The 25,809-nt window shown below is 43.4% G+C and overlaps 3 protein-coding genes and 1 long non-coding RNA gene across 4 annotated transcripts; all 4 read right to left on the bottom strand.

Moving 5' to 3' along the window:
* Nucleotides 1–139: 139 nt before the first annotated feature.
* On the bottom strand, nt 140–2,409 carry LOC143363251 (uncharacterized). Its single transcript, XM_076803860.1, has 2 exons — nt 2,124–2,409; nt 140–963 (listed from the first exon to the last, which is right to left on the bottom strand). The coding sequence occupies exons 1-2, from the start codon at nt 2,358–2,360 to the stop codon at nt 277–279; spliced, it is 924 nt and encodes a 307-aa protein (XP_076659975.1). The 5' UTR covers nt 2,361–2,409; the 3' UTR covers nt 140–276.
* Nucleotides 2,410–4,426: 2,017 nt separating this feature from the next.
* Nucleotides 4,427–10,661, bottom strand: LOC143363297 (uncharacterized). Its single transcript, XR_013083784.1, has 2 exons — nt 10,466–10,661; nt 4,427–5,488 (listed from the first exon to the last, which is right to left on the bottom strand). It is a non-coding gene; the product is annotated as an uncharacterized LOC143363297 (long non-coding RNA).
* Nucleotides 10,662–12,179: 1,518 nt separating this feature from the next.
* LOC143363249 (histone H2A-like) lies at nt 12,180–12,655 on the bottom strand. The gene has a single exon (XM_076803857.1). The coding sequence runs from the start codon at nt 12,552–12,554 to the stop codon at nt 12,180–12,182; it is 375 nt and encodes a 124-aa protein (XP_076659972.1). The 5' UTR covers nt 12,555–12,655.
* A 920-nt stretch (nt 12,656–13,575) lies between these two features.
* On the bottom strand, nt 13,576–15,550 carry LOC143363253 (uncharacterized). Its single transcript, XM_076803862.1, has 2 exons — nt 14,019–15,550; nt 13,576–13,775 (listed from the first exon to the last, which is right to left on the bottom strand). The coding sequence occupies exon 1, from the start codon at nt 15,453–15,455 to the stop codon at nt 14,736–14,738; it is 720 nt and encodes a 239-aa protein (XP_076659977.1). The 5' UTR covers nt 15,456–15,550; the 3' UTR covers nt 13,576–13,775; nt 14,019–14,735.
* Nucleotides 15,551–25,809: the final 10,259 nt, after the last annotated feature.

Here is a 25,809-nt window from a genome sequence, read left to right as displayed (position 1 = left end):
AGTCTTTGCACTTCCCCGTCTACCATCGGATTCCCAGCGAGTCTCTGCATTAGGAGAATACGTGTGCAGCGATTGTTAATCGGAGTAATGTGACGTCACGTATTCTTCTCGTGCGAAGAGTCGCTGGGGGAGACTCGAGCGACGTTTCATGGTAGAGGGGGAAGCGTTTCACGGGGAATACACATCGTTTGATAACAACGCTGGTCTTGATAGACGACCACGATGACGCGAATCGGTCGGGTCTCGACGGAACCGATGCTCCCGAGCCAAGCAGCTTCAAGAATTTTTCGGCGCGGCTGTCGGAAGAGGCGGCGGGGGTACGTCGGGTACTTTCGGCCTGTCGACCTTGCCGGTGTCCTTCCTTTCTTCGTGGTAGCCGGGAAGCAGGTGTCCCGGGTCTCCGTTCTTCGGCGTGGACGCGGGAATCGGGTCGAGAGTGCCGTAGGGTTGGTAGTCGATGTAATAGGTCCCGGGGACCAGGTGAGGGTTGATTCCGCTGTACGTGTAGAAATAGGGGTCGTAGTAGAGCGACTGGTAGTTCGGGTAGAAGCTCAGAGGCTGTTCCTCGTGCCTGTTCCTCGGGCCGGACTTCGGCTGGCTGGTTTCCTCCTCCGTCTGCTGCTCCCTTTTCACCTCCGGGAAACCGGGACCCTCCGGGACCTTCGAATCCTCCGCTGCAACCTCCGATTGCATCTCGACTGCTCGGTTGCTCGGTTTCGACTCGCTCTGCGGAAGTTGCACCAGCTCCGGGCCGGGAACTTGCGGGGCGACTTGCGGGTAGTAGATCGGCGGCACGTAGCCGATCGCCGTCCTGTGGATCACTGGCTGGATCACCGGGAACGCTCGCGACGGCGACAGGTTCTGGTTGCTGGTGATCACCGCGTTGTACACCTTCGGCACCTTCAGCAGACCCGGATGGCCCGTTGCTAGGGCCACCATTGCAAGCAGGATCCACAGCTTCATCTGAAACACGTACAAGGCTTTTAAGAATCGTTCTACACCGCTGGATCGAATTACGAAACGGAAATTACTGGGAAAATGAATTTCTGGGTCAAGTGGGCTTCGATACGTCGCTTCTAGGATCCGATTCGTGTAATTCTAAAATGTCCAACCTGCTCGGTGTGACGCAACGGTAACGGTAGCACATGTAAAAAAAAAACGATCGAGCTGGTATCTCATAGTCTCGATCATATCGACGCCGAAGCGGATACACGTAAACTGTCGTGTCGCTTGAGAAATTATAGCGCGTAGTCCTCTTAGTCCGGTACCGGTACAGTCGACACGTACACGCACGCGAATGACCCCAAATTGACACGCGAAACGGTCCCGACTGTCAACCGTGTTAACGCAGAAACGACAGATTCTGACGCAACGTGCCCACAATGCGGCTATAAATCCCTTCCTACGAGCGCGTCCTTGAAAAGCGCATATTTCGAATAAATGAATCGTGTCGCCGCACGCTATCGGACCGTTTCATCTAGATAAATCTGCGCCGGGCTCGAGTCCGACCTCGAGGTCCTTCAGGAAGAACGCATGTTTAGACATTAATTTGTTTTAGCACGTTGTCGAAACGTTTCGTGGAGAGAATAAGTTTCGGACTCGAAAACTCGGCTGGAGAAAGCCCGATTTTTCCCGGAGATTTCGACAGCGCGTCCTGTTTCTGGAGCGAGGATCGCGTACAAGGATCGAGGGAACGCATACGAAACAGCCGCGGTAGAATCGTGCACGGAATATCTCCTGCGTCTTCGTCGTAGGCGTGCCTAGCGAAATTCTTCGGCTACGATTTCTGCGAATTCTCGAATTCTCGCGCAATTCACGAAGCTTCCGTATCGATCGATTGTATCCGAAAATCTAAGAGTAACAATTGGCTGCAACGAGGCGACAAAGAAACGGAAACGGTGGCAACGTTCGCCAAGGACGACGAGCGAGAGAATTGCAAAGCCGAGGAAGGTGCGATCGTTATCGTATAACGTTCGCGATCGCGAGGACGCGCATGCCGCCATGATTCATCCCATCGACGCACGCTCGATCTCTTCCGTTCCGCAGGATCCTTGGTTCTCGGGCACGGACGACTGTGTTTTCGATCGACGCACGAGTTTCGAAATTGGACCGATGATGCTTACCTTCTGCTTTGATCGGCCTCCCTCTGCGGATGCGACTTCACACTGGAGCAAGGACCGTCGAGAAGCTGACACCAAGTAGCAAGAGAGCTGCATGGGACCGTTGTATATATGGCTCATGGGGTCCCAGGGTTCAAGTCCCCTGGCCCCCCCACTACGAACGCCACTTGGCGAAAGTACTCGCCGATCGGTAATGTAATGTTCGACTTCGGGCCCGGCTGTACCACCGGGCAACTGCATGCAGAAGGACAGTTTACCGTGTGCAGGATCCCAATGCACCGCATACGACCGGTAAACCGTCCGGTAGCTCGACCGCGAAAATCCCGTTCACCCCGACTCTGCAAGAGATAACGTTTGCTCGAATTTCTCTGATAAATATTCCAAAGTACGTTTTCGTTTACTTACACCGTTCATTAGCCCTCATTATGGGCTGGATCTGTAGGTCCACGAAGAGAAACAAAGACTGTCCGAATTAATTGCAAGATTCGGGGACTATATAGACACCCATATTTTTAACAATTTTCATGGGTTGGAAATAGCACGACGGTATATTTCACCGCTTTTAAACGTTCTCTCCGTTTTGCGGTCGATCTACCCGTTTTTATCGTAGATGCATAAAATCCGCAGTCTAGTACTATAACGTTACAGTAGCGAAAATCGGTAACAAAAAATCTAGGGTCACATAAATGCTTCGATTATAGTCGTTAGGACTCCTTTATTGTTGGGATTGGAGCGGACGGATGCAGAAGACAGTAGATGTCGAGACACGGATTTATTGGTGACAAATTACCGTACGATTCTCGGAATCCGACCACAGAGCTGACCCGAATTGATCCCAGCCTACCCTTAACAATAGCTACGACGAAAAACGCGACGGTACGACCACGAAAATTCGATCAGGTACTAAGTAGTAAGGGAATTATTTCCTCCCTCTGTTTACAAAAGAAATGAGCGACGCGTTTTTCGATCGACAGACCAGCCCAGTCACGAGTCGCACATAAATTCAAATCTTCTGGAAAATAGAAAATATGACAGCATGAATGGGCTGCGGCTGTCGGATCTTTCAGTTGGTGGTTAGTAGGCGAACACGTCTGTCGTTGTGTCGCGAGACCTGGTTTCCGAAGGTAAGTGACACATTCTAATCATCCGCTCCAATCATTCATCCATGCCTCGCGAGTACCATTAATCAGGGCTGTAATTGACGCGGTTGCGCGACGAAGAAACGGTGGAAACGTTAGCGGGCGTGTTCGAGCTGTCAATTTAAACGGCGCGCGCTAATTTGGCCGCCATCGGCGTCTTTCGGCGGGATATTCGAACCGGAGCTGTCACATTTGGAACTGTCATTCAAATTTCTTAAGGTTCTGGCTTCTATCGATTTCATTTCCGATTTTACAGGACCGACAATATATCGGTTATATTATATACAAGGTATATTCTATTCTACATTCTGTATAATGTTAAAACCAATATGTAACCGTTATAGAACCGAAACCGACACCGTTATAAACCAGAACCTTTCTCGATTGCAACTGTTGACTTAAATTGTCAACAATGTATTAAATTGTTAGCGTAACAAAATGCGATCCAGGACGCGACTGGGGCGATTCGAGGAGTAGTGTCCGGTCGTACGCACACAAAAGAGTTTTTCTTTCGTGCAAACGACCAACGTAATTTACGACTCTCGTTCGACGAAGCTATTTTTCAGTGGACACATTTTCCAGGCCCAGTCGACGCGCATGTTTATTAGAGTTGTGTCCCGAAGTCCTCAATAGCAAACAGAGACCGTCGTAAATTAAGGGACGAACTGAAGGGCACTTGAAGCAGACCCAACGGTCTATCGACACGCGGGTCAGGCGTGGGTGACCCGGAGGAAAGTCCCAGCATCCTCTCCGATCACCTCGCCGTTCCGAAAACAAACAGGCCAAGGGCGGATGGACCAGGGGTGAGACGAATAAAAAGAACAGTACTGATTGGAAGGACCCAAAGCGTGGGTTAGCCAATCAGGGTCGTTCAGGATTTTTACCAGGGCAAACGAAGGCGATGGAAGTTAGTTGTACGGAGAGTCAGTCGAAAGTCGTCGAGAGACATACGTCGGGTATTGTACAAAGACAGTGGTCGAGCGTCGTCCATAGACACACCTCGAAAATTGTAAAGACGCGAACATTAAGTGTATATATAGATTAAATCAAGTGTCAAGTGTCAAGTGCCAGTACAAGTGTCGATCATTCACAATCAGACCTTACCCACAGAGATTTTTCGCATTTCTCGCGACAAGCAGTTCCGGGTTCGGTTAGTCGACGTTTCGGTCGGGTCCTCGGGATCGTCTCGCTTTCGCGAATCGCGTCCCGTTACAAATCGATGTATTCGGCGGTTCGCGCGTGCCGCGGGAGTGTCAGAATGTTGGCAACGGTCGCGAATCGCGTGGCAATTTATCAGAACGTCGCGCGAGCCGCTTAGAATCCCGAAGAAAAAGCGGCCCGATAACCTCTCGCGGTCGCGCGAATCGGTAATATTCTTGGAAATACCAGGGTGCGTGGTTTAGCATACAATAGTCGGGGGTCACGGCGTTTCGTCCGGCGAACGTTATCCCTAATTATGCGAATAATTTACATAGTAGGTGGGACGAACGATCGCGGCACTGCTGACGGGACGCACTCTAAACTTTATAGGCGTACTTTTGATTGCGCGCTGGAAGACCTACGACCCGTGCCTATTGTTCGAGACCATAAACGGTCGAACGCTCGCCCAGGTTAATCGCCGTGACGAGGAACGATTAATTCCTTCGTATAAATAATCCTTGTCGATCGATTCTCGCACGAAATTCTTAACAACTACGGTAAAGTAATACTCTTTGCGGAATTAATAAAATAACCATGTTCCGGACTCGTTGAGCCTTCGTGATCCTTCACACAATCGACCACCGTCATATGTGACGTTCACAATCTTACGATTAATTTTATAAACTCGCTTAATTTTATTCCCCTGCAATACATCCCCGTGATGTTAGGACTTTGTGAGCGCCCTGATCATTTTCGTTTCGGTTGATCGAAATTTATGTAGTGGGTTCGCGTTCGAATTGTGCGAAGGGAGACGATGGCGGTGATCACAGATCGGTGGATTGTTCGTCATATAGACTCGATGGGAATGTAGCACATCCTCCTGAACAGCAGGATCGGGAAGTTCGGCAAGAAGACGACGAACAGCAGGACCAACGGCGACAGAAGCAGCAGGATGCTGGCGTACATCACCAGCCACCATACCGACGACATTCCCAGCACCGGATCCAACATCGTGAACGCTGGTCAATCTTCAACCAAGATCATCGTACATCCGGTTCTGTCGTCTGACGATCGCAGGACGTCTTATCCCTGAAAAGGACACTCGTTAGTGGTGAGCTCAACTACAACATTTCAAGCAGCACGCATGCATGTTTTTCTCAACGATAGCTTTTTTCAATTTCTTTCGGACCAATTCAATTTTGTTGCCTGAACTGTACAAAGTTTCACAGAATTTTTACGAACATTGTGCAACTCGTGTGCGTCTGAAGACTAATTTTTGACTATCCTCGAAGACGTGGAATATTCATAGAATCTTCCCATCGTTTATGATGGTATTGCGACAATCTGCTGGAATAAAAGTCACGCAAACTTTCCCGTCCCCAAGTGGATAATAACAGCGATTGTCTCGCGTCGCGTCGGATAACTCCGCTACCCGTCTATCCTCGGCAGACAATGGGCGTAGCGCGTTCGAGCGCAACAATGCTGCCGGGTAAATCCCATTTCCATCGCGCCTGGAAGCGCTCGCGCTTTACGAGCATACCTGCGCACTTTCAACTATCATTTCGACTGACAATTTCTCTGGGTCTCGAATAGAGGTAGTTCCCCAACCTTCCTCGTCTTCGGGGCAAACCCGTAATGAAGCTCGGCTCGAAGTCTAAGGAACCGGGAAAATGTCCTGGCCATTCGACGGCGGGCGATAACCGATAGACGGGATTTATGCGAACGTTACCGAGCCCCGCCATGCTAACCTAGACTTTCGCAGGACCCGGTCACCGAAATTGAAACGGGGCCTGTGCGGCCGACCGGGCAACCTTCTAATTTTCTCTCGGCGCGTAAAAGCGTCTCGCGCTGGCTACTGGTTTCAAGGATACTTCTTGCCCGTTGCATCACGCCGGGAAAGGTGAACCAGTCTTCCGTACAGCGTGCGGAATAATGGTCGTCATATTGCGCAGCGGAGTCGCGTCGCAGGCCACGTGTTACGAATAAACCGAATGGCCCGTTGTTTTCCAGGTAGCTGTCGCGCGCGTTTCACGGCGAGGCAACGAAACGCACGCGAGCCTTCGAGCTGCTCGCTCGCTCGCTCGCTCGGTTGCGCAATCCGGCCACCGGTTCCTTTTGTAACGATTGTGTAACAGGACATCGCGAGCTTCTCGCTACCAACTAACGTTCGAGAGTTGGCGCACAGTCCTAACTATCCTGATGTCTCGGTCCCGAGGCGTTTCGCTGTCTCTGTCGCTCGGAGGTCAACGCGTGCGATCTTTAACAAGGAAAACACGGAAACATTATCCGACGACGATGATTTCGTAATTTTTGAAACCAAGGTCTTTCCCTTTAACCCTTTGCACTCCGAAAGTTTGTAAACACCTGTTAACACTTTGCACTCGGCGCTATTTTCATTCTGAAACGAAATTTCTCTTCCGTCTTAGAATATTTTCATTTTATTCATACGAAACTGGTTCGATTTCCAGATATAATATTTAAATGTTTAGTAATCTATTAAATACAAATTTTGTAATGTAACAAATATTTTGTAATATTTTTTGTAATTTCCTTGAAATAATGCCACAACAATTTCTAGTGGTGCTTCAGAGTCACCACTCGAGTGCTAAGGGTTAAATGTCGGCCTCAGCCTCGACATAGAAGCGCAAAGGGTCAAGGGTCAATGCATACCTCAGAGGCCGGCAAGCCTGGCGGTTTTTCCCGGTTTATTTAATTCTTGAAACATTGGACGTCCCAACGATTTTACAAAGCGTCCTAAAAATGCAGTACTTGAGAGCTTCCTCAAAAATTAATGATCTCAGCGCCTTTTAACACTATTCCTTCCGCGACAGGTCAAATGACCGTTTTTAAAATTTCGATTAGAATTTCCTATATGCAACGTAATTGAGTCGCCTTTAAACTTCACGACTTTTCTTAAAATATGCGTATAATACATTTTTCAATATTCACTTCTTTTTTTGTTGTTTATTTTCTGAGAAAAATTTGTGGTCTGTCTTACCTACCGCGACCGGTCATTTGACCGGTAGAAAGATTTATATCTTTTTTTTTAGACAATTCCGAAACTATAAAGTCGTTACAAACGAAAGGTAATGCAGTTGTGGCATGATTTTAGCCGAAAAGTGCCTTCCAGGGACTGCTTTACGGCACTTCAAAGTGTTTACAGTTCTCACTCGCCCATCGGCCTCGCGGTGTTTATTTGCCTGATTGATATCCGAAACGGTTCAGAACCTCGGATTTTCTTACACCGTCTTATCTACTATGACCGTAAAATAAATAAAATCATAGCCGAAGGGGATGCCTAGACGTCTTCTCACGAATTCAAATCGGTAAAGTCTTGTGACCTGAACAGAGAGCATCGAAACGTGAAAGTTACAAGGAGCATATTCGGCAGTCTTTTACTATTTTGTATTTTTATTCTATTATTATTCTACTTTTGTTTTACATCGTATTACGTGTTATAAGTGTCATTTTCAAAAAAGTGAACAAACCAACAATACTTCGTAGTAAGTTTCACATTTTATCTTTTGTTCATTTTTTTATCCATCTTGATTCACATTTTTATATTTTAGTTTTCATTTTATCCCTTGAATATTCATTCCCAAAATGTCAAGACGTTCGAAGAGTGTAAATTTATTATCGGAGAAAATAAATAATATTGATGAAGAGTGTTCCGAAGATGATCAGGAAATTTTCCATATCGCAAATGACAATGCGGAAAAGTATGATCTATTTGAGACCGACTCGAACACCGATGAGGACGAAGAGGATGTTTCGAACGTACGCAGAGGACGAAAGAGAAGGAGATTTTTAGTTAGTTCCGATAGTGAGAATGAGGAAGGGGTAATCGAAACTGCTGTAGACGGAACTGTTTGGCAAGAAGTAAAAGAAGGGTATAATCCTGGAAGAGCACCTATTCATAATATTTTTAGGGGGACATCAGGCCCAACAGGGTATAGTAAACGAAATATTATGCGGTGAAAACGAATAAAATGTACATTATATACTCCTAAATAGAAGAAACTATATTTTATACTGGCAAATTGGCTATTATCTTCATTCTATATTAAAAAATATCGGTAGGAAGGTCGCGGTAGGAACAGGTATACTTGAAGTGTCGGTAGGAATAGTGTTAAAGAAATATGACACTTTTGGGACAAATCTGTCTAGAATTAGAAGCGTGACGGGGGATCGGGACCGATCTGTAATCTGAAGTCCAACGTTCAAGGAAACCGCCGCTCGTTTGAGAAAGCACGCGTCGTCGTCCTTGCGCGCTAAGTATGATCGTGTGATAACGAGGGGACCGGTCGAGCCAGAGTGGTTACGAAAAAACGTGACGAAAAGAGTCGGGAGACCCGAACGCGGGAGCAACGATCATTCGAATCGAAATCACGGTGGATGACCGACTGGGTGAGCGCTCGATGATTGCTGTTCGCCAATGATCTCGCGGAGCACGCATCCATCGCGCTCGAATCCACGCTGACCGCGATTCCACTGCGGAAAGTGAAATTTCCACGATTGCGTAATCGTGGCATAATACTGTTATCCGGCATAGGCGGTGGGCACACGGTTACGGAGTATGCCGGCCATTAATGAAACTCCGTGAGGAGAGATGTGTAAGTACTGGAATTATGCGGACGATTACCGCTTCTCTCGACTCTACCTTCGATTCTCGACACTCGATTCTGTGAACCTTGAATCACTCTTTTCAGTGATAACCGTAGATAACATAATTGCAGAAATCTTGGCAAATTTCTAATCTCGGATCAACCAGTTGCCCAACTAGAATGGCCACAGTCTCTTTCGACAAGAACTCCACGGACAGTAAACCATAACTTTGCGGTTAATAAATATTTTTATATGAGAAAATTATGGAGCACACTCTGATATGAAACAATTTAAATACGAAAACGTTTTCGAAATATGCCCTCCCGTTTCTTGAGAAAAAATTCCCAAAAATCACCCTTTTCCAGTCTCTTGCAGATATTTAATCCTTCGAGAAATCCGTTAATCTCTGCTGCAAATTAACAACCGTTGGAAACTACTAAGATCCCGGACCTCGTCTAAGTGAAGCAAGCGTACACCGGAGACCAAGAAACTCGAAAACCCGGTCGTTTCTAAAAGACATCAAAACCTGTATTATTTAATACCGACAAACGCGCGTAACACTTTCTCTGGAGACTTTAACGCCCGCGCTTAATTGCCGCGAAAACCTCGGAGCCATTGATCTCTGGATCACGATCCGATTGCTCCGCGAACTCATCTACAATTTGCTACATCGAAGCGTTTATATTGTTCATTGTGAAATGGTACAATACCGGTACAGCGGGAACGGCGTGGACGTCGATCAGATTCGCGCGCGAAAAATCCGTTTTCCCGATCGATCGGGGCCCAACATGCAATTATTAAATCCGTCGGAACGGCGTTTCTAGGTCAAAGTAAAAGTGTGGCCGCAGGCCGGCGAAACGGACGAGATTTTCGGTCCATTCTCCGCTGCGTCGTCGTCCTTGGCCCGGTAAAAATTCACGGGATCGGCACGCTCGCGCCGAAGCACGAAACAAACATTTCGACGCCTCTTTCAATTAGCACAACAACTGCAAAGTTGTAACTACGAAATTAACCAATTTCGAGCGAGGAGCAGGAAGTGACTTCAAATCCCTTACTCGTCTGCTCTGCGATTAATAGACCGGGGACCTTCACTAAAATATAAAATATAATGTCCTTACGGAAATATAATAATTGATAATCGTCCAATAATTCCCTTTACAAGAAGAAATCAAGAAATTAATCACAGCGCGAAAAGAGCAAGAGATTTGCGCGAGCAAAGATCACCAACCATCTACTGAGAGTCCTGATGCTTGGCAGCCATCTTGCCCCTCACCCAAAATTATTTAATTTCAGAGTTGGCAACGTAATTTTGTTGAAACAGGGTATCCCCGCGGCGAAAAAAAACCTCGTTGAGGATCTTCCGCAGGTCGCTCGCGAGGCCTTCGATCAGCTGGTGTCGGATCGTTAGGATGATCACCGTGGTGTCTCTCGTAGCGTCCTCGGTCCATCGAGTTTGCCTACCTTTCCACGATCCGGCACGATCCACATCACAGAACAACCGGCCGACGCTTCGGTCTATCGCGCGCGAGGGCTGCACTAGGATAGACTCTGATAAAACTGCACCGCCGTTTCCACGAATAATGCGCGATAGATCGGCGCGTGTGATCGTTTCTCGCGTGCGTTTCAGCCGCTTTCCGCGGACTGAGCGCGCGCGGCAAGCGCCCATACTTCGACGTCCCCAGTGTACTTTCCCTTTCTTTGGCGCTTCGAAACCGAGTTACGTCGGTTGAGTCACCCGGTAAACGCTTCGTCGGCCTCGGATCGATACGATCGCCACGCTACAAACAGCGAGCGATTGTCTGGATCAGCCACACTCAACCTGCCACCCGCCAAGCTCATATGTCCGTCCCGAAACACTTGGATTCATTATTGGGCAATTATTTGAACGTCTAACTACCTACATTTTTACGCTACGGTCGAGAAAAGAAGATTCAGCATGGCTTGTCTTGATCGTTCAAAATTCTCTCATACAGTCAAAGCAAGGGGAAATTTCGAATGACGAATCCAAAGATCCGTGAATAAGAATGCGAATAGTCTACCTGATCTAATGGCGAATCAACTTAAATTTCCAGAGTGTTATCGAAATTCTTTTAATTCGGAAGACGTCTATCCAAAACTGCATTATTTGAGCTTTAATTTGAGCCCTCGAAAGTCGACACTTTTCAACGGGGAGGCATTGAAATACTATTCTTTTTTTCTATTGAGAGAGAGAGAGCGTTGGATCGTCTCTTGCGAGAAAATCTAATGACGCCATCTTTGGAAGGTTGTGACAAATTCGGGTTCATTTATCGGTACCATTTGGCTAGCAGTTTGAGCGTTTTGCCACTACGTAAATTGGCGCTGTACGGACGTATCGCATTTGCCGCAAGCGGCGCCGCTATCGTTCACCTACACACGTCCAGCACCTTAATTTTTTTTTTAAATTATCAAAGTTTTCCGTCTGCAACATTTGACTACCAGTTCGAGCTCTCGGAGATTCTTTCGGTTCTCTGTGGAACTATCTAATAATTGCCGAGATGTAAAGTTTCGAATTTCGCATGTGCAATGTCTTCTCTTTCGTTCAGAAGGTTAGAGCAAAGAACAGCGATGTCATCAATTCAGAGAAGTGGCAAAAGTGTAGGTCTAAACTTTCGCGGCCGTGAATATCGGAGTTTCAGAAAAAGAAGATCAGTTTATGCAGCATGGTGCAGATCAAAATGATACGCTATCGACGGAAAATTATACTTTGCCCACTGCGATCAATCTTTGTCTCTGTACGCTACACTGTGAACAAGCTTGCACTAATCTAAAAGCGGCAGTATGTTTATCAAGTTTTTTGGCGGGACCCCGAGTCATCGGAACAACTAGTGCCATTCCAGATGAGCAATTGAATTTGCGAATTATATTTATCGTACGAAAATCGAATTTTTTACGATATCCCAATAAAATAGCTGTGACTAACATCTCGCTTCTTCATTGACCAGAATCATTTTTCTGGTACAATCTTTCTCACTAGCATGCAGTTCTACAATATAAATTGGATACTACGATTTGTTCAATAAACATAAAAATTCGAAAGACTTACACTGAACAGTTATCGAGTTAATCGATTCGAAATAAACAGAGTTTTCCTTCGTTATGAAATTGTTGGCCCTGAAAAGGGCCGTTATAGTTTGGTCGATGAACAAGGAGGAATTTACGCCTTCTTGTCGGTCTTCTTCGACAGAAGAACAGCCTGGATGTTAGGCAGAACACCACCCTGGGCGATGGTGACTCCGGGCAGAAGCTTGTTCAACTCCTCGTCATTCCTGATGGCCAGTTGCAAGTGTCTCGGGATGATTCTGGTCTTCTTGTTGTCGCGAGCAGCGTTACCCGCCAATTCCAACACTTCAGCAGCCAAGTACTCCATCACTGCCGCCAAGTAGACAGGAGCACCAGCACCCACGCGTTCAGCGTAGTTGCCCTTGCGAAGAAGTCGATGGATACGACCCACGGGGAATTGAAGACCAGCCCGGTTCGAACGGGACTTTGCCTTTCCCTTGATTTTACCACCTTTGCCGCGACCAGACATGTTGTCGAGTTAGACGGAAAAAAGATTTCAACAAAACAAAAGTAACCTCGATGTTCTCTCTGATGAGACTCGGCGAAGAATGATGCTCTCAGCCCCGAAATATCGCCTTTTATGCGCTGGCGGGGATCCCAGCGCGCAGCCAATCAGCGTGCGAGTTGGAGTCGCCGGCTGGCGATTGGAGCGCTGTTGACCGCCACGCGGACAGATGCTTCGTCGAGTTACCGCCATTTTATTTTGTAGCCAGAAAAAACATAGAAAATTGGAAATATTGAGAAAGTTAAAATAATATGACGTCGGTACTCGAAAACGCTTGTCAAACAGACCCGCGCTCTAGACAAAATATAGCAAAACCTCGTGCCGGGGTCGTTGATCTCGACGAGTACACAACAAACACACAGAAAAAGGACAGACGTACAAGTGATTTGTAAACGTTGCTCATTCACAACACCTGCGTGTAAACAAGATAGTCATTCAGTCTAACAAAAGATGTAGGTGTAACTCGTTTCGAATGACACAGAGGCGAGCAGAAGCTGCCGCTGAAATTGGCGGGAACGAGATACAGATATCGACAACGTGTGCTTCTCTTCACGTGGTCTGCATCTGTTCGTTCCCAGGAAATGCCATGAGTAAATAAAATCGACTTTCGCTACGAGAACTTATGCATTTTTGTTCTTCTACGATAGTTATATACGTAACTTCTAATATCGATCTCTGCGTATACGGACGTTCTGCTATAACTACTAAATGAACTTGCCATAACCTCCAATGCTTCTTACTTCGTTCTTTTCTATTACTATTTATTTATTCATAATAATGAATATTTTTGCTTATTCCCTACTAGATTTTCATGCATCCTTTAGACGATTGTTATATGATGTTATCAAAAACAGAGGTTTACAAATAAGGATTAAATGTCGCGGAAAAATAAATATTTGTAGGTAATAATATCGTCGGTTAACTGTATATAGTACAATATATGTATAAAGCCTGCTTTGGTACTATTACGTCTAACCTTAAAAAACCAATATCATTTATACGCAACATAGCAGAAAATGATAGATGCAGGTATGAGTAACGGGAAACGCGAAAAGAGAAAACAAAACGAAAAAGGGGAAAGAAGAAGAACGATCGTCTAGTTGATCATTCATTCGTAACGTTGTTTTCTCGATAAAATCGTGACGAGCATACTTCCGACAATCCCCTTTTTTCTGTAAGTAGATACTTAGGTTTATACATGGAACATGAGTCATTCTAACCTATAAGTTTTAATGGCACGGTTAATATTAAAACAATTTATTTGTTCGCTTTCTTTCCAAGTAAGAATTACGTATAAAACTTTTAAACTTGTTTGGTTAGGTCTGTTACTGTTTGTTGAAACATTTCTTTGTCATCGTAAACGAATGAATCATATTGTTAAGATAACAAGAAATGCTAGAAGTTTATCTTCTCTAGTATCGTCGGAACTGCGAGAATTTTCCTGAAAAGTCATATCTTGGACGCATAATCATGCGGCGGGGGACACCTGTGGAAAAGGACAACAGCAAAGCAATCGACCGTCGTACCAGGACAATGTTGCATCTATTCTAACAACATTTCTCAACAACTAATCTCACGGACATATATGTTAGTTTACTGTTAAATGTTTCTTCGAAAACGTTCGAAAAATTCAGTTCTACATCTTAACCTTTAAAGCTATAGGATGTCCCATATGTAACCGCCTAGCAAGGACGTGAACATTTTATCTTTAGCGAAACGATGATAATGATTAAACTAAAAAACTATCCATTTAGGATACCCCACGTTTCCTAGAACATTCCTTGGACGAAAGGACTCGTCCCAGCTTAACCTAAACAGCCTCGTTAAAAACACATTAACCTATACTGATCAATTACGGTATTATGCCAAGAAACTATCCTAATGACCTACAAAGTTTTTTACTCGACTCTATCAGAATTAGACTTACTAGTTAACTACAGATACTTTTCCTAGAAGTACAAAATGAACATATCTATAAACTACATTGATTCTTATGAAAATTGTTGTCTCGAGGCTGAAATCAATATTTAAAAGTTCGAATAGAAAGGGCGAAGGGAGATATAGTTTGTGAATCGGAGAGTGTTCCTTTGTTATAGATTTTGTGGCCCTGAAAAGGGCCAGTAGTTATGAATCGTGGCGAAGCGATTACTTCTTCGCGGCAGCCTTGGCTTTCGGTGATTTGGCGGTCTTCGGCTTCGGGGTTTTCGTCTTGGCCGCTGGAGCTTTGGTAGCCTTCTTGGTTTTCGAAAGGCTTTTGGTCTGGGCAGCAGCCTTCTGTTTCGCTGCTGCGTCGGCTTTCTTGGCAGCAGGGGTCTTCACCTTCTTCGGCGATGCTGGAGCTTTCTTGACTGCGGCGGGTTTCTTCGCAGCTGGCTTCTTGGCGGCGGGTTTCTTCGCAGCTGGCTTCTTGGCGGCTGGTTTCTTCGGGCTAGCTGGTTTCTTCTCGACGGGCTTCTTGTCGGCAGACTCCGCCTTCTTGGCGACGCGTTTCGACGATTTGCTCTTGGTCTCGGCGGTGCCCTTAGGGGCGGACAGCTTGAACGAACCGGACGCGCCCTTTCCTTTCGTCTGTACGACCGCGCCGGAAGTGACAGCGGTCTTCAAGTACCTCTTGATGAAAGGCGCCAACTTCTCACCGTCGACCTTGTAGGTTGACGCGATGTACTTCTTGATGGCCTGCAGGGACGATCCCTTGCGATCCTTGAGCTCTTTGATAGCGTTGTTCACCATCTCGGAGGTCGGCGGATGCGACGACTTGGTGCGCTGCGGCTTCGCCTTCGATTTTCCCGCCTTTTTCGCGGGACTGCTTCCCGACGACTGATTCTCGGCGACGGCGGTGTTACCGGAGCTAGTCTTGTCCTCCATCGTTAACGGAATTCGGTAAAGTGTTTCTTTGAACAAAAAAAGAAAACAAAAGTACCAACGTTGACTACTGTACAACCGTGTGTCTTTAGCAGATGGCGCTGAACGAGCTCCTAATTGCTCGTGCTTTTTTTTTTTTTTTTTTTTTATTATATAATGAGTGTTAGGACAGAGAGGGAGAGACACACCTCTAGGCCTGGTTGAGCCGCACCTGAAGGCCTCTGCCTTCTTATCGGCTGATGGAATAAAATTGGTGTTACCGACAGGATGTTGGTGAGCCGAGGCTAATTGGTTAGAAACTCAGGAAATTTTCAAAAACCTGAGTAAGTGTAGCATGATGGATGTGTTGAGCATCCGTGGCAAAAAGCCATGGAGTATTGCCCTGGAGCAGTTGTTTCAGGTTATTTCCCAATATCCGGGAGGACTTGTATGAGCAAGCCCGAGGAAAAATGGGGATGGATCTACATAACTTAAGAGTAGATGTATTGACTTAATGAGAGAGAGCACCCTTAGGGAGAGGGGGGGGAGCAAGATAATTTTAAAGATGTTTAAGCAGGGATAGAATGAGTAAGATTAGAAGATTAGAGGAAACTGAATTTTGATTGTATACGGGATATTGTCTGCAGTGTAACTCCCCGTTAGCTTTACTAACGGGTTTTCATGCTCAGAAACATTATAGTTAGCAATCATTTTATTTATAAAATTACCAATCAGTGGAATGGCTGTGATTTGGTGTATTAACTTGGCAGAGAACCGTCTCTCCTTGTTTAAGATGTTTTTTAGTATTTTGGTCTGAGTCCGCTGCAGACAAATCCGAATGGTGAGAGGGGTGGCGTAGTACCATATGAGAGCCCCATAAGTGAGTACTGGTCTAAGGCACATAACGTAAGTAGTTAAGCGAAGCGAGAGTGGGAGATGCGAAGAAGGCGCAATGAACGATTTAATAGCTGCGAGAGCATGCAATGTTTTGTCAACGCGATCCTTGAGAGCAGGGGACCACAGCAGTTTATCGTGCAGGATAATACCCAGGTATCTGACCTGGCTCGCCCATCTCACGGGTTCACCGTTTATCATGAGTTTATGTTGCTCCTTAAAGGCGTTTGTTCGAGATCTTAGGGCCCTAGAGAAGAGAATGGCTTCGGATTTCGAGGGATTTATCACGAGTTTCCAATCACTAAAGTATTGTATGATGTTATCAAGGTATTTTTGCATTCTACGAAAAAGGGTCGATCGACCCTTTCTCGTAGAAGTGGAGTATATTGCTGTATCATCAGCGTATAGAGCTTTTTCGCACGAGGGCATGGAGGGAATGTCGTTGATGTAGAGAATGAACAGTAAGGGACCCAGTATGGAGCCTTGGGGTACTCCTGTTTGGCATTTGTATATAACAGATTTGTGAGAGTTTAGGCTCACGTAGCACGTGCGCTCAAGCAGATAAGAGTTTAATAGTCTTAATATTGAATGAGGCAGTGCCATTCTATACAATTTATACAGAATGGCCCTGTGCCAAACCGTATCGAATGCCTTGGAGAGATCCAATAAGACCATGGCAACCTCCCTCTTAATGTTTAGCGCATGAGCCACGTGTTGAGATATGCGGCCTACTTGATGTAATGTAGAATGATTTTCCCGAAATCCAAATTGTTGTGGAATAATTATATTATTTGATTTAACGCGATCTAGTATGAGGTTGAATATTACTCTCTCAAGGAGTTTGCCCGGAATAGGTAACAAGCTGATTGGTCTGTATCCCGAAGGATCCGATGAGGGTTTGCCTGGTTTGTGGACCGGGATAACCTTAGCACTTCTCCATGCCCTGGGAAAGTAATTGAATTTGATTGAAGCCTTGAATATATAATGGAGTTGGCAAAAGATTTTATGAGAGGCATTAGCCAACATTGGAACGGTAATTTTGTCAGGACCAGGGGCCTTTTTGGCCTTCATTCTTCTGACAAGGTCATATAAGTCCTTAGGTGAGGGTACCTTGGCGGGGACACCGTCGCTCGATCCCTCCCAGTCATATTGCTCGTAAAATTGGTTTATAGTCTGTTCGTGTCTTGATGCAATCAGGGCCGCGTCCAGATGGACCTGGGCAAAGTTTTTAGCTAAAGCATCAGATTTGTCATGGTCAGAGTGTAAGGTTCTGCCTTGAATATGGAGTACTGGTAATGATAATTGACGTTTATTAGCTGACGTAAAGTACGTAGCCCAGAACGTAGGATCAGGTCGTATGAACCCTTGTAACATTTTTGTCCAAGCTGATTCCCGGATTTTGTAGATTCGGGATCGAATTTCTTTGTTAGCTTCCTTCAGTTGTTGGAGGAAGTAAGGGTCATATGAGATTTGATATAAACGTCGTATCTTTCGTCTGGTCCTCATCAAGGCAGTTAGACGATCATCATTTGCTATATGCTTTTTCCTGATTGCAGCAGGAGAGTTTACCAGGTTCGGATCCCTGAACGTGGAGTCCCATTTGGATCCGATCAGGAATGATGTGAGGGAGTCGATACACGAGTCAATGTCAACAGGAGTTTGAAGGTGAGCGACAATGCCCCAGCTCAAGGTGGTCTCTTTGTACTTTTCCCAGTCAACAGATTGATAGAATAAAGAACCCTGGGAGGGGTCAGTGGGTGCAATTTTTTTAATAGATACTGGCCTGTGTACCGTTCCAAATATGTCAAGCGTTACTGCTTCAAAGGATGCAGTAGAATTGGTAATGAAGAAATCAATGATGGTAGGTAAGACTCGCGGAGCATAGTGGGTGGGCGAGCCAGGTGAGACTATTGTAAAGTTAGATTTAAGCATATGGTTGTATAAGATAATACCGGCTGCGTTTGCTCTAGGATTCTTCCAGAACCTGTGTTTGGCATTCCAGTCTCCGCCAATTATATACGGAGATCCATAGTTGGTTATGTGTCTCAGATCCTGCTCTGAGAGGGGCTGTTGGGGTTTAGCATAGATGACTCCAACAAGTAGTACTGGATGGTCAAGTTTGACGGCCAGGAATTCCAGGTCAGGGCAAGTACGGACTACTGAAAATTTAATGTTGTTGTTAATTATGATGGCGACGCCACCCCTCCCGTCATCCCGGTCCTTTCGGATGACCGAGTAGCCAGGTATTGTAAAAGCAATGTTTGGATTTAGCCAAGTTTCGGTCACCAGGAGGAGATCGCACTCCAGGTGGTCGAGTTGGGCAATGATTTCATGACGCTTATGCCTTATGGATTGTGCGTTCCAAGTTATAATGTGCGGGAAATTAGCCATTTTGACGGTAAGAAAAGAAAAGAAATATAGTAGATTATTCCAGAGTCGAGAGGACTTCAAGAAAAGACTGGAATTTTTGAGTATTTGTAGTGCATGTTCTTAGTTTGCTAGCAAGGATTTGAGCAGTAGAAAGCATAAGATTTACGTCACATAATTGAGATATTTCTCGAATGGAGTCTGCAAGTTGGAGGAATTGCTGCGTGTTTGTATTGGAGTAAGAGTGGACGGGATTTGGTAAGAGATTTTGTTTATCAGCAACAGATTTTGTTTGATTTTGAGTCGTCAGTCTGGATTTGGTGACCTGGGCATAGGAGATGTTACTACTAACCTGGGCTTGGGATAAGTTTGGTTGGATCCCCTGCATAGGGTTTAGGATATTTGATCGACTAGCTCTAGAGGGCTGTAACTGCAGAGTTTCGGTCACTAGAGGTGATTTAGCGTAGACCGGAGTCCGGGGTGGTTTGGGGGCCCGTTTCTGAAGATAAGTAACTAGCGCAGGGCACTGCGAATAATTAGCGGTGTGGTCTCCTTTGCAATTGGCACAGGTGGGTGGTACATCGTAAGCCTTATTACATTCCGATGAGGAGTGTGAGGCAGCACATTTGACGCATCTCGCAGGGAGATTACAGTTTTTTGCAGAATGGCCATAGGATTGACATCTGAAGCATTGGGTGTACGCCCTTTTGGATAAGTACTTCTCCCAATATATTCTGGTGTTGAATAGGAAGCCAACTTTGTTAATGGAGGCAAAAGTGATCTCCGGAGAAAAAATTACTTTGTATAATGCGTAATGTGATTTAGTGTTTTTAGGGGTAATTCCAGTGATAGAAGTGGTCATAAGACCAGTGGCTTGAATTTCCTCCTTGAGTTCCTCAAGGGGGATTTGCGGCAATCCCTTGAGTACCATAACTGGATTTTTATCAGTGTTCTGGTTGAACGTGAAGAACGGGATTTTGGCTTCAGCCAGAATGTTACGGAATTCTTGATGTTTATCGTGATTGAAGAACTGTATTCTGATACGTCTACCTAAGAATTTTGCAGAGTAGGCGTCTTTTCCTACATCAGCATTCATTTTTTTGTAAAAAGCAGGAATGTTTAAGTCAAAGTTTGAAAGGTATATAGGAGGTGGTCTGGGTTTGTAATTACCAGTCCGGGTTGTGTTTTTAAGGGTCGGGCCCGAATTTTGGGTCTGCTCAATGGGAGTTGGGGAATTTCTACCCTGAGGTATCCGGCCAGGTCCAGAAGGCCCAGGGGCGGGCCTATCAGGATTTAATATCCCCTCAAAAGAAGTGAGCACCTGAAACTTGTTGGTCAGGGGTATGTCTGTAGTAAGCGTCATGTCAGAATTTCTATTAAGGTCAGTTTCTAACCCGGCAGGAGATTTGTCTTTGTGGAATTTTTTAGTTTTAGGAGAATGTACAACCTGGAAATTTTCCTCATTGTCTGGAAGGATCATTGGTTCCTGGGAGGCAGAATCCTTCGAGGAAGGAATAGGATTTAAGGTGGGATGTCTGGTGAAATTCAGCACATTGTCAAAGAACAGTAGGTTATCGGTCGTTAGCTGGTGTACGATGGGTGGATTTACGTCAGGGACGCTCTGCGACAGGGCCGTCGGTACCGGAGAGGATACGTTTAACGCCGGTAAAGAGGCAGAGAAGTGCGTAGTACTGTCTTGTTCATCCACAGAGGTTGAACTAGTGTTTGGGTACAGTAGTCGTTTATAGATGTTTTTTGGGTTGCCTTTCTTGCTTTTGGCAAGGGCAAGTCTTCTGTTTACTGGGGGGGCCAGTTTAACAATACGGGGGGGGGGGAATTTCCCCCTCCTGTAGAAGGCCAAGTTGATATGTACTGGATAAGATTAAATTTTAAAATTAAGTGCCGCGTTAAAAATTATCAAGGAAAGAGTAATACACTTCAAACCAGATAAGACATCAAATAGGTGTACTCACACCAATATATGTGGGTGAGATAATATGTATTTGCTGTATCGATAATAAACAATAGGGTGATTAACAAAGTGGTAGTATTTATTTGAAATTGCTTAAGAGAGAATAAACGATTAAAGAGAAGAGTATATTATTATGTTAATGGTGAAATAACTATACTGAGTTTATGGGTTTAATTATGATTATAAGCAGGAGTGATTTTACATACATGGGCATATGGCCCGTACATAAAGTTATGTTTCCACGTAGGTACGTGGGAACAAGATTTTCAGTTACACAAACAAAATGATTTATTGTATGTTACACACAAAAATATTGTAATATTTGTTATTGTTAAATAAAGAGAATTAACTATACTTTAAAGTACAAGAGGTAAGTAATCCAGAGGTCGGAGAATATCACACCGTGGAGCGAGATTAACCGAACATGACGAGAAGTAGAGAAGAATAAATTTACTTAATAATATATTAATATAGAGACACGATATACAGTAAGAATAATTACTAAACTATGATTATACTATAAAGGAGAGTTTCACGTATATGGGCATGTGGCCCATGCAATGAGGTTATGTTCCCACGTGGTCCGTGGGAACTAGAATTTCAATTAAATGAACAAAAAGATTTATGGGATATTACACACTAAGATATTTTAATAATTATTACTATTGGATAAGGGAATTAACTATACTTTACTATACAAAGAGCAAATCAATCAGATGGTCAGAGTATATCACGCCGCGATGCGTGATTAACAGATTAACGAGTGAGGGAAAAGAAAATAAATATTCATGATAATATGTTTATATAATGATATGAAATAAGGATAATTACTAGACTATAATTATACATATACATATGAGAGGACAATTTCACATATATGGGCATGTGGCCCACGCAAAGAGGTTATGTTCCCACGTGGTCCGTGGGAACTAGGATTTCAATTAAATGAACAAAATAATTCGTAGTATATAACACACTAAGATATTATAATGATTATTACTATAAAATAAAGAAAATTAACCATACTTTACTAGTCAAGTAGTAAGTCGACCAGAAAGTCGGAGTATAGCGCACCGTATTGCGGGATTTACCAAAATTGGCGAGAAAAAGGAGAAATAAATTCACCTAATAATATGTTAATATAGAGATATAATATGAAATAACAATTATAACTAGACTATGGTTATGCTATAAAGGAGAAATTCACATATATGGGCATGTGGCCCACGCAATGAGGTTATGTTCCCACGTGGCCCGTGGGAACTAGAATTTCAATTTTATGATCAGAATGATTTATACAGTATTACACACAGGGAAATTATAGCGATTATACCTATTAAATAAAGAAAAATGATTATTCTTTACTATGCAAAAGCAATTCAACCATAAAGTCAGATTTTATCACGCCGCGATGCGTAATACCAAGATTAACAAGTGGAAGAAAAGAAAATAAATTTACATACTAATATATAGATATAATGGTGTTATAAGAAATAAGGATAATAACTAAATTATAATAGTACTTATAAAAGGAAAATTTCACTTGTATGGGCATGTGGCCCACGCAATGAGGTTACGTTCCCACGTGGCCCGTGGGAACTAGAATTTCAATTATATGATCAGGATGATTTATACAGTATTAAACACAAGGAAATTATAACAATTATAACTATTAAATAAAGTAAATGATTATACTTTACTATACAGAAGCGAATCAACCATAAGTCAGATTTTATCACGCCGCGATGCGTAATTATCAGGATTAACGAGTGGGAGAAAAGAAAATAAATTTACATACTAATATATATCTATAATGATGTTATAAGAAATAAGGATAATAACTAAACTATAATAGTACTTATAAAGGAGAATTTCACGTGTATGGGCATGTGGCCCACACAATGAGGTTATGTTCCCACGTGGCCCGTGGGAACTGGAATTTCGATTATATGATCAGGATGATTTATACAGTATTAAACACAAGGAAATTATAACAATTATAACTATTAAATAAAGTAAATGATTATACTTTACTATACAGAAACGAATCAACCATAAGTCAGATTTTATCACGCCGCGATGCGTAATTATCAAGATTAACGAGTGGAAGAAAAGAAAATAAATTTACATACTAATATATATCTATAATGATGTTATAAGAAATAAGGATAATAACTAAACTATAATAGTACTTATAAGGAGAATTTCACGTGTATGGGCATGTGGCCCACACAATGAGGTTATGTACCCACGTGGCCCGTGGGAACTAGAATTTCGATTATTTGGACAAAAATAATTATTTTACAATATATTATACTCAGAATAAAATAGAAAAAAAATTTTTTCTACGTCACCAAATTGTTGAACAGGATCTATTATGTAATAAATTCTTGAAGTAACTCGCAGAGGAGTTTTGGTATCCTTGCGGGCACGTGGCCCGCTGTTCGCAGTGTAGTTAAGAGTTGATTCAGCAGAAGAAATAACAAGCAAAAACACAATGATGTATTGTTAAACACTAGATAAACTGAGATAAAATTATTTAGTATTAAAGGAAAGTATGGAAATATGATCCGTATATACGGAGACTGTTCCGCGATATTCGCGAATATTCAATGCCGAGATGGCGCAGAGACGGTTCTCGATCGCAAGAGGGCAGTATGTAAAGGCGTCCGCTCACTAGCACGACTCGCGACAGACTGAGCTCCTAATTGCTCGTGCTACCAACACCGGCGTATTTGTAGCGTGAGCGCGGACCACGAAGAGAGGCCCCTACTATTATTCGAATATCGCGTTGCCGAGAATCCGAGACCGTCCGAGAAACTTTCGTTAATTAAACGATTATACGCCGCGTACCCGAATACTTTTATTCACGGAAATGATCGATTATTGTTCGCCGCGCATTATGCAATCGTTAAACCAAGAGATTCTCCCCGGTTTCAGTCATTAAAGACGTCTCGAACCGCGCGAACACATGGTTCTCTCGGGCGACGGATAGACTAATCCGAAAAATTAAGTTAAAAATGGAAAAATGTTTATTGCTGAGCGATCACACGGGTCGGTTCGGGTGCTCCAATGTCAGAGCGAAGAACTCGTGCCGAAAAACCGTCGATTTGAGCCGCAGATTTTCGCGAATTCGAAGCGTTGTACGCGGATCGAGATACAAGGATGCCGCAGATGCAATGCAAATGGACGACGTGATATTCGCTTGAACAAAATGTTTAACGAGACCGGCAAAATCGAATTTCTCCACAGAACAATGACGGCGGTTTAAAAATTCATTTGCCGAGTAAATTACGCCGTCGTAGACGCAAATATCAGACGTTCGGCAGGGAATTACTCGCGATCTGTTTCGTTCGCAATAGCAATGCACCCGTTCCCTATATAGAATAAGTTAAAACGTATTTGCATAAAAAATTTTTTACCAACTGTTCGAAAATGTTTACAATGCTTCGAAATGTCGCAAGTTGAAAGTACACGGATCAGCATAATAGCATTTATGTAGAATTTGCGTCTCAGACTTTACAATAAGGCCACAACCTATAACGTATTCTGATCACTTTTTTTATAGAACGCATCGTCAATTGATTGTAAAAAATTGTTGATATTTCTTGATAAAAGAAAACAACGTGGGAAAACTGTAACAATGTACACTTTCAACCACATGTTTTCTCTCATAGATTTCGATGAGCATTAGATGGGCGGAGATTATTAATCTGGATACGACTACGTACAGATGCGGCATTCACATAATTTCTTGGAAAGTCCTAATTGACGTTATTCATTTTTATTTATCCCTGAATCGAAGAGGCATTAATCTATAATTATTCAAGGAAATATCGATGGAGCTCTGAAATTGTAAAAGCATGTGACTAATGTAGTGACGTGTCTACGACTTTACATTTAAAAATTCGAAAGTCTATATGCCGACTGAGATCCTGGAAGCAGTGCTGCGAAATCTGCATGTAGGTTAATCCTCGATGAGCCTAATCAACACGAAGGATAGAGAAGGAACAAGAAATGTTGAATATTATGTGACAAGTATTGAATACAAATTATTATTCGACAATTTTAAGGCATCATCGCTGTAAAAGACTCACAACAGGAAAGAGCTTCTTCTTCCAAATTGTGATGCTTAGCACATTAACGTTACATTCGTCAGACCAATGGAAACGGTATTCTTGATTGAAATTATTGATTGCTCGCTAAAAGATAAATTCTATATCTGATATTTTTATTCTATATCTGATATTACCTCGAGATGTTACTAAAAAGTTTTCGTCGGATTACTGTCTCTTTCTAATTCTTTCTCGAGAAATTATTAATAGTATTGTCGGATTTTTGTGTAGTTCTAATTCTTTCTCGAGATATGCATTGCCTAATCTCGTAGTATTTTCTATTACGGACACAGCTTTGAAAATCAGCAGGTGGTAGCTTACATATGCTAATGTATCGTTAACTACATTTTCTGAACAAAGGGAGAACACAATTCTCCACAACTGTAAAGTTAGAAAATTTTTATTCAATATACTTCTACTTGTTGCTTAACAACTAATTGTTCAGACTACCAATAAATTTTAGCATAGCTAATTTCCCTATGTCTACGAGACGAATGCTTAGTTCATCGTAAATGCATGTACACGAGCAGCGCCAGTGCGCAACAAATGTAAATGGGCATACCTAAAGAGTAAATGAGATTCCTAAAGGAGAAGAAACACATAAAAAAAAAACAATTTTGGAAGCATGAGGAATATAAGGAGGTCGTTTGAATTTTATTTTATTATTTTCGAAGATATCTGAAATCAAATTTGAAATGAACAATTGATATTCCACGTATGAATATTTGATGGCTCTGAAAAGGGCCTTTTATTTTTATATGATGACGATGATGATGATGTTTTTAACCGCCGAAACCGTAGAGGGTTCTGCCTTGGCGCTTCAGGGCGTACACAATATCTGACAATAGATATCATATAATCTCCATAATAATTCTTTAAAAATCAATTTTTTTTGTAGTTCACACGTGAGAAAACGCCGTTCGACGTCTCTCGGCTTCAATTCATACGGTACCCAATGTCCTTGCTTCTGGATCATTCCTAAAACTTTTAAACGTTTCGAAACAGTTGACTCATCTACTTGTAATGTTTT

Source organism: Halictus rubicundus, unplaced genomic scaffold (genome assembly GCF_050948215.1).
Source record: "Halictus rubicundus isolate RS-2024b unplaced genomic scaffold, iyHalRubi1_principal scaffold0029, whole genome shotgun sequence".
NCBI classification, from domain to species: domain Eukaryota; kingdom Metazoa; phylum Arthropoda; class Insecta; order Hymenoptera; family Halictidae; genus Halictus; species Halictus rubicundus.
Note: the sequence above shows the minus strand (reverse complement) of the source record. Positions and strands in the feature narration are given on the sequence as shown.

What these genes read in the sequence shown, in the direction of transcription:
- LOC143363251 (XM_076803860.1), bottom strand. Translation starts at nt 2,360, where the DNA reads ATGCAGTTGCCCGGTGGTACAGCCGGGCCCGAAGTCGAACATTACATT. An exon ending in GAGGCCGATCAAAGCAGAAG is followed by an intron (nt 964 to 2,123) that starts GTAAGCATCATC and finishes TACGTGTTTCAG; the next exon opens with ATGAAGCTGTGGATCCTGCT.
- LOC143363249 (XM_076803857.1), bottom strand. Translation starts at nt 12,554, where the DNA reads ATGTCTGGTCGCGGCAAAGGTGGTAAAATCAAGGGAAAGGCAAAGTCC.
- LOC143363253 (XM_076803862.1), bottom strand. Translation starts at nt 15,455, where the DNA reads ATGGAGGACAAGACTAGCTCCGGTAACACCGCCGTCGCCGAGAATCAG.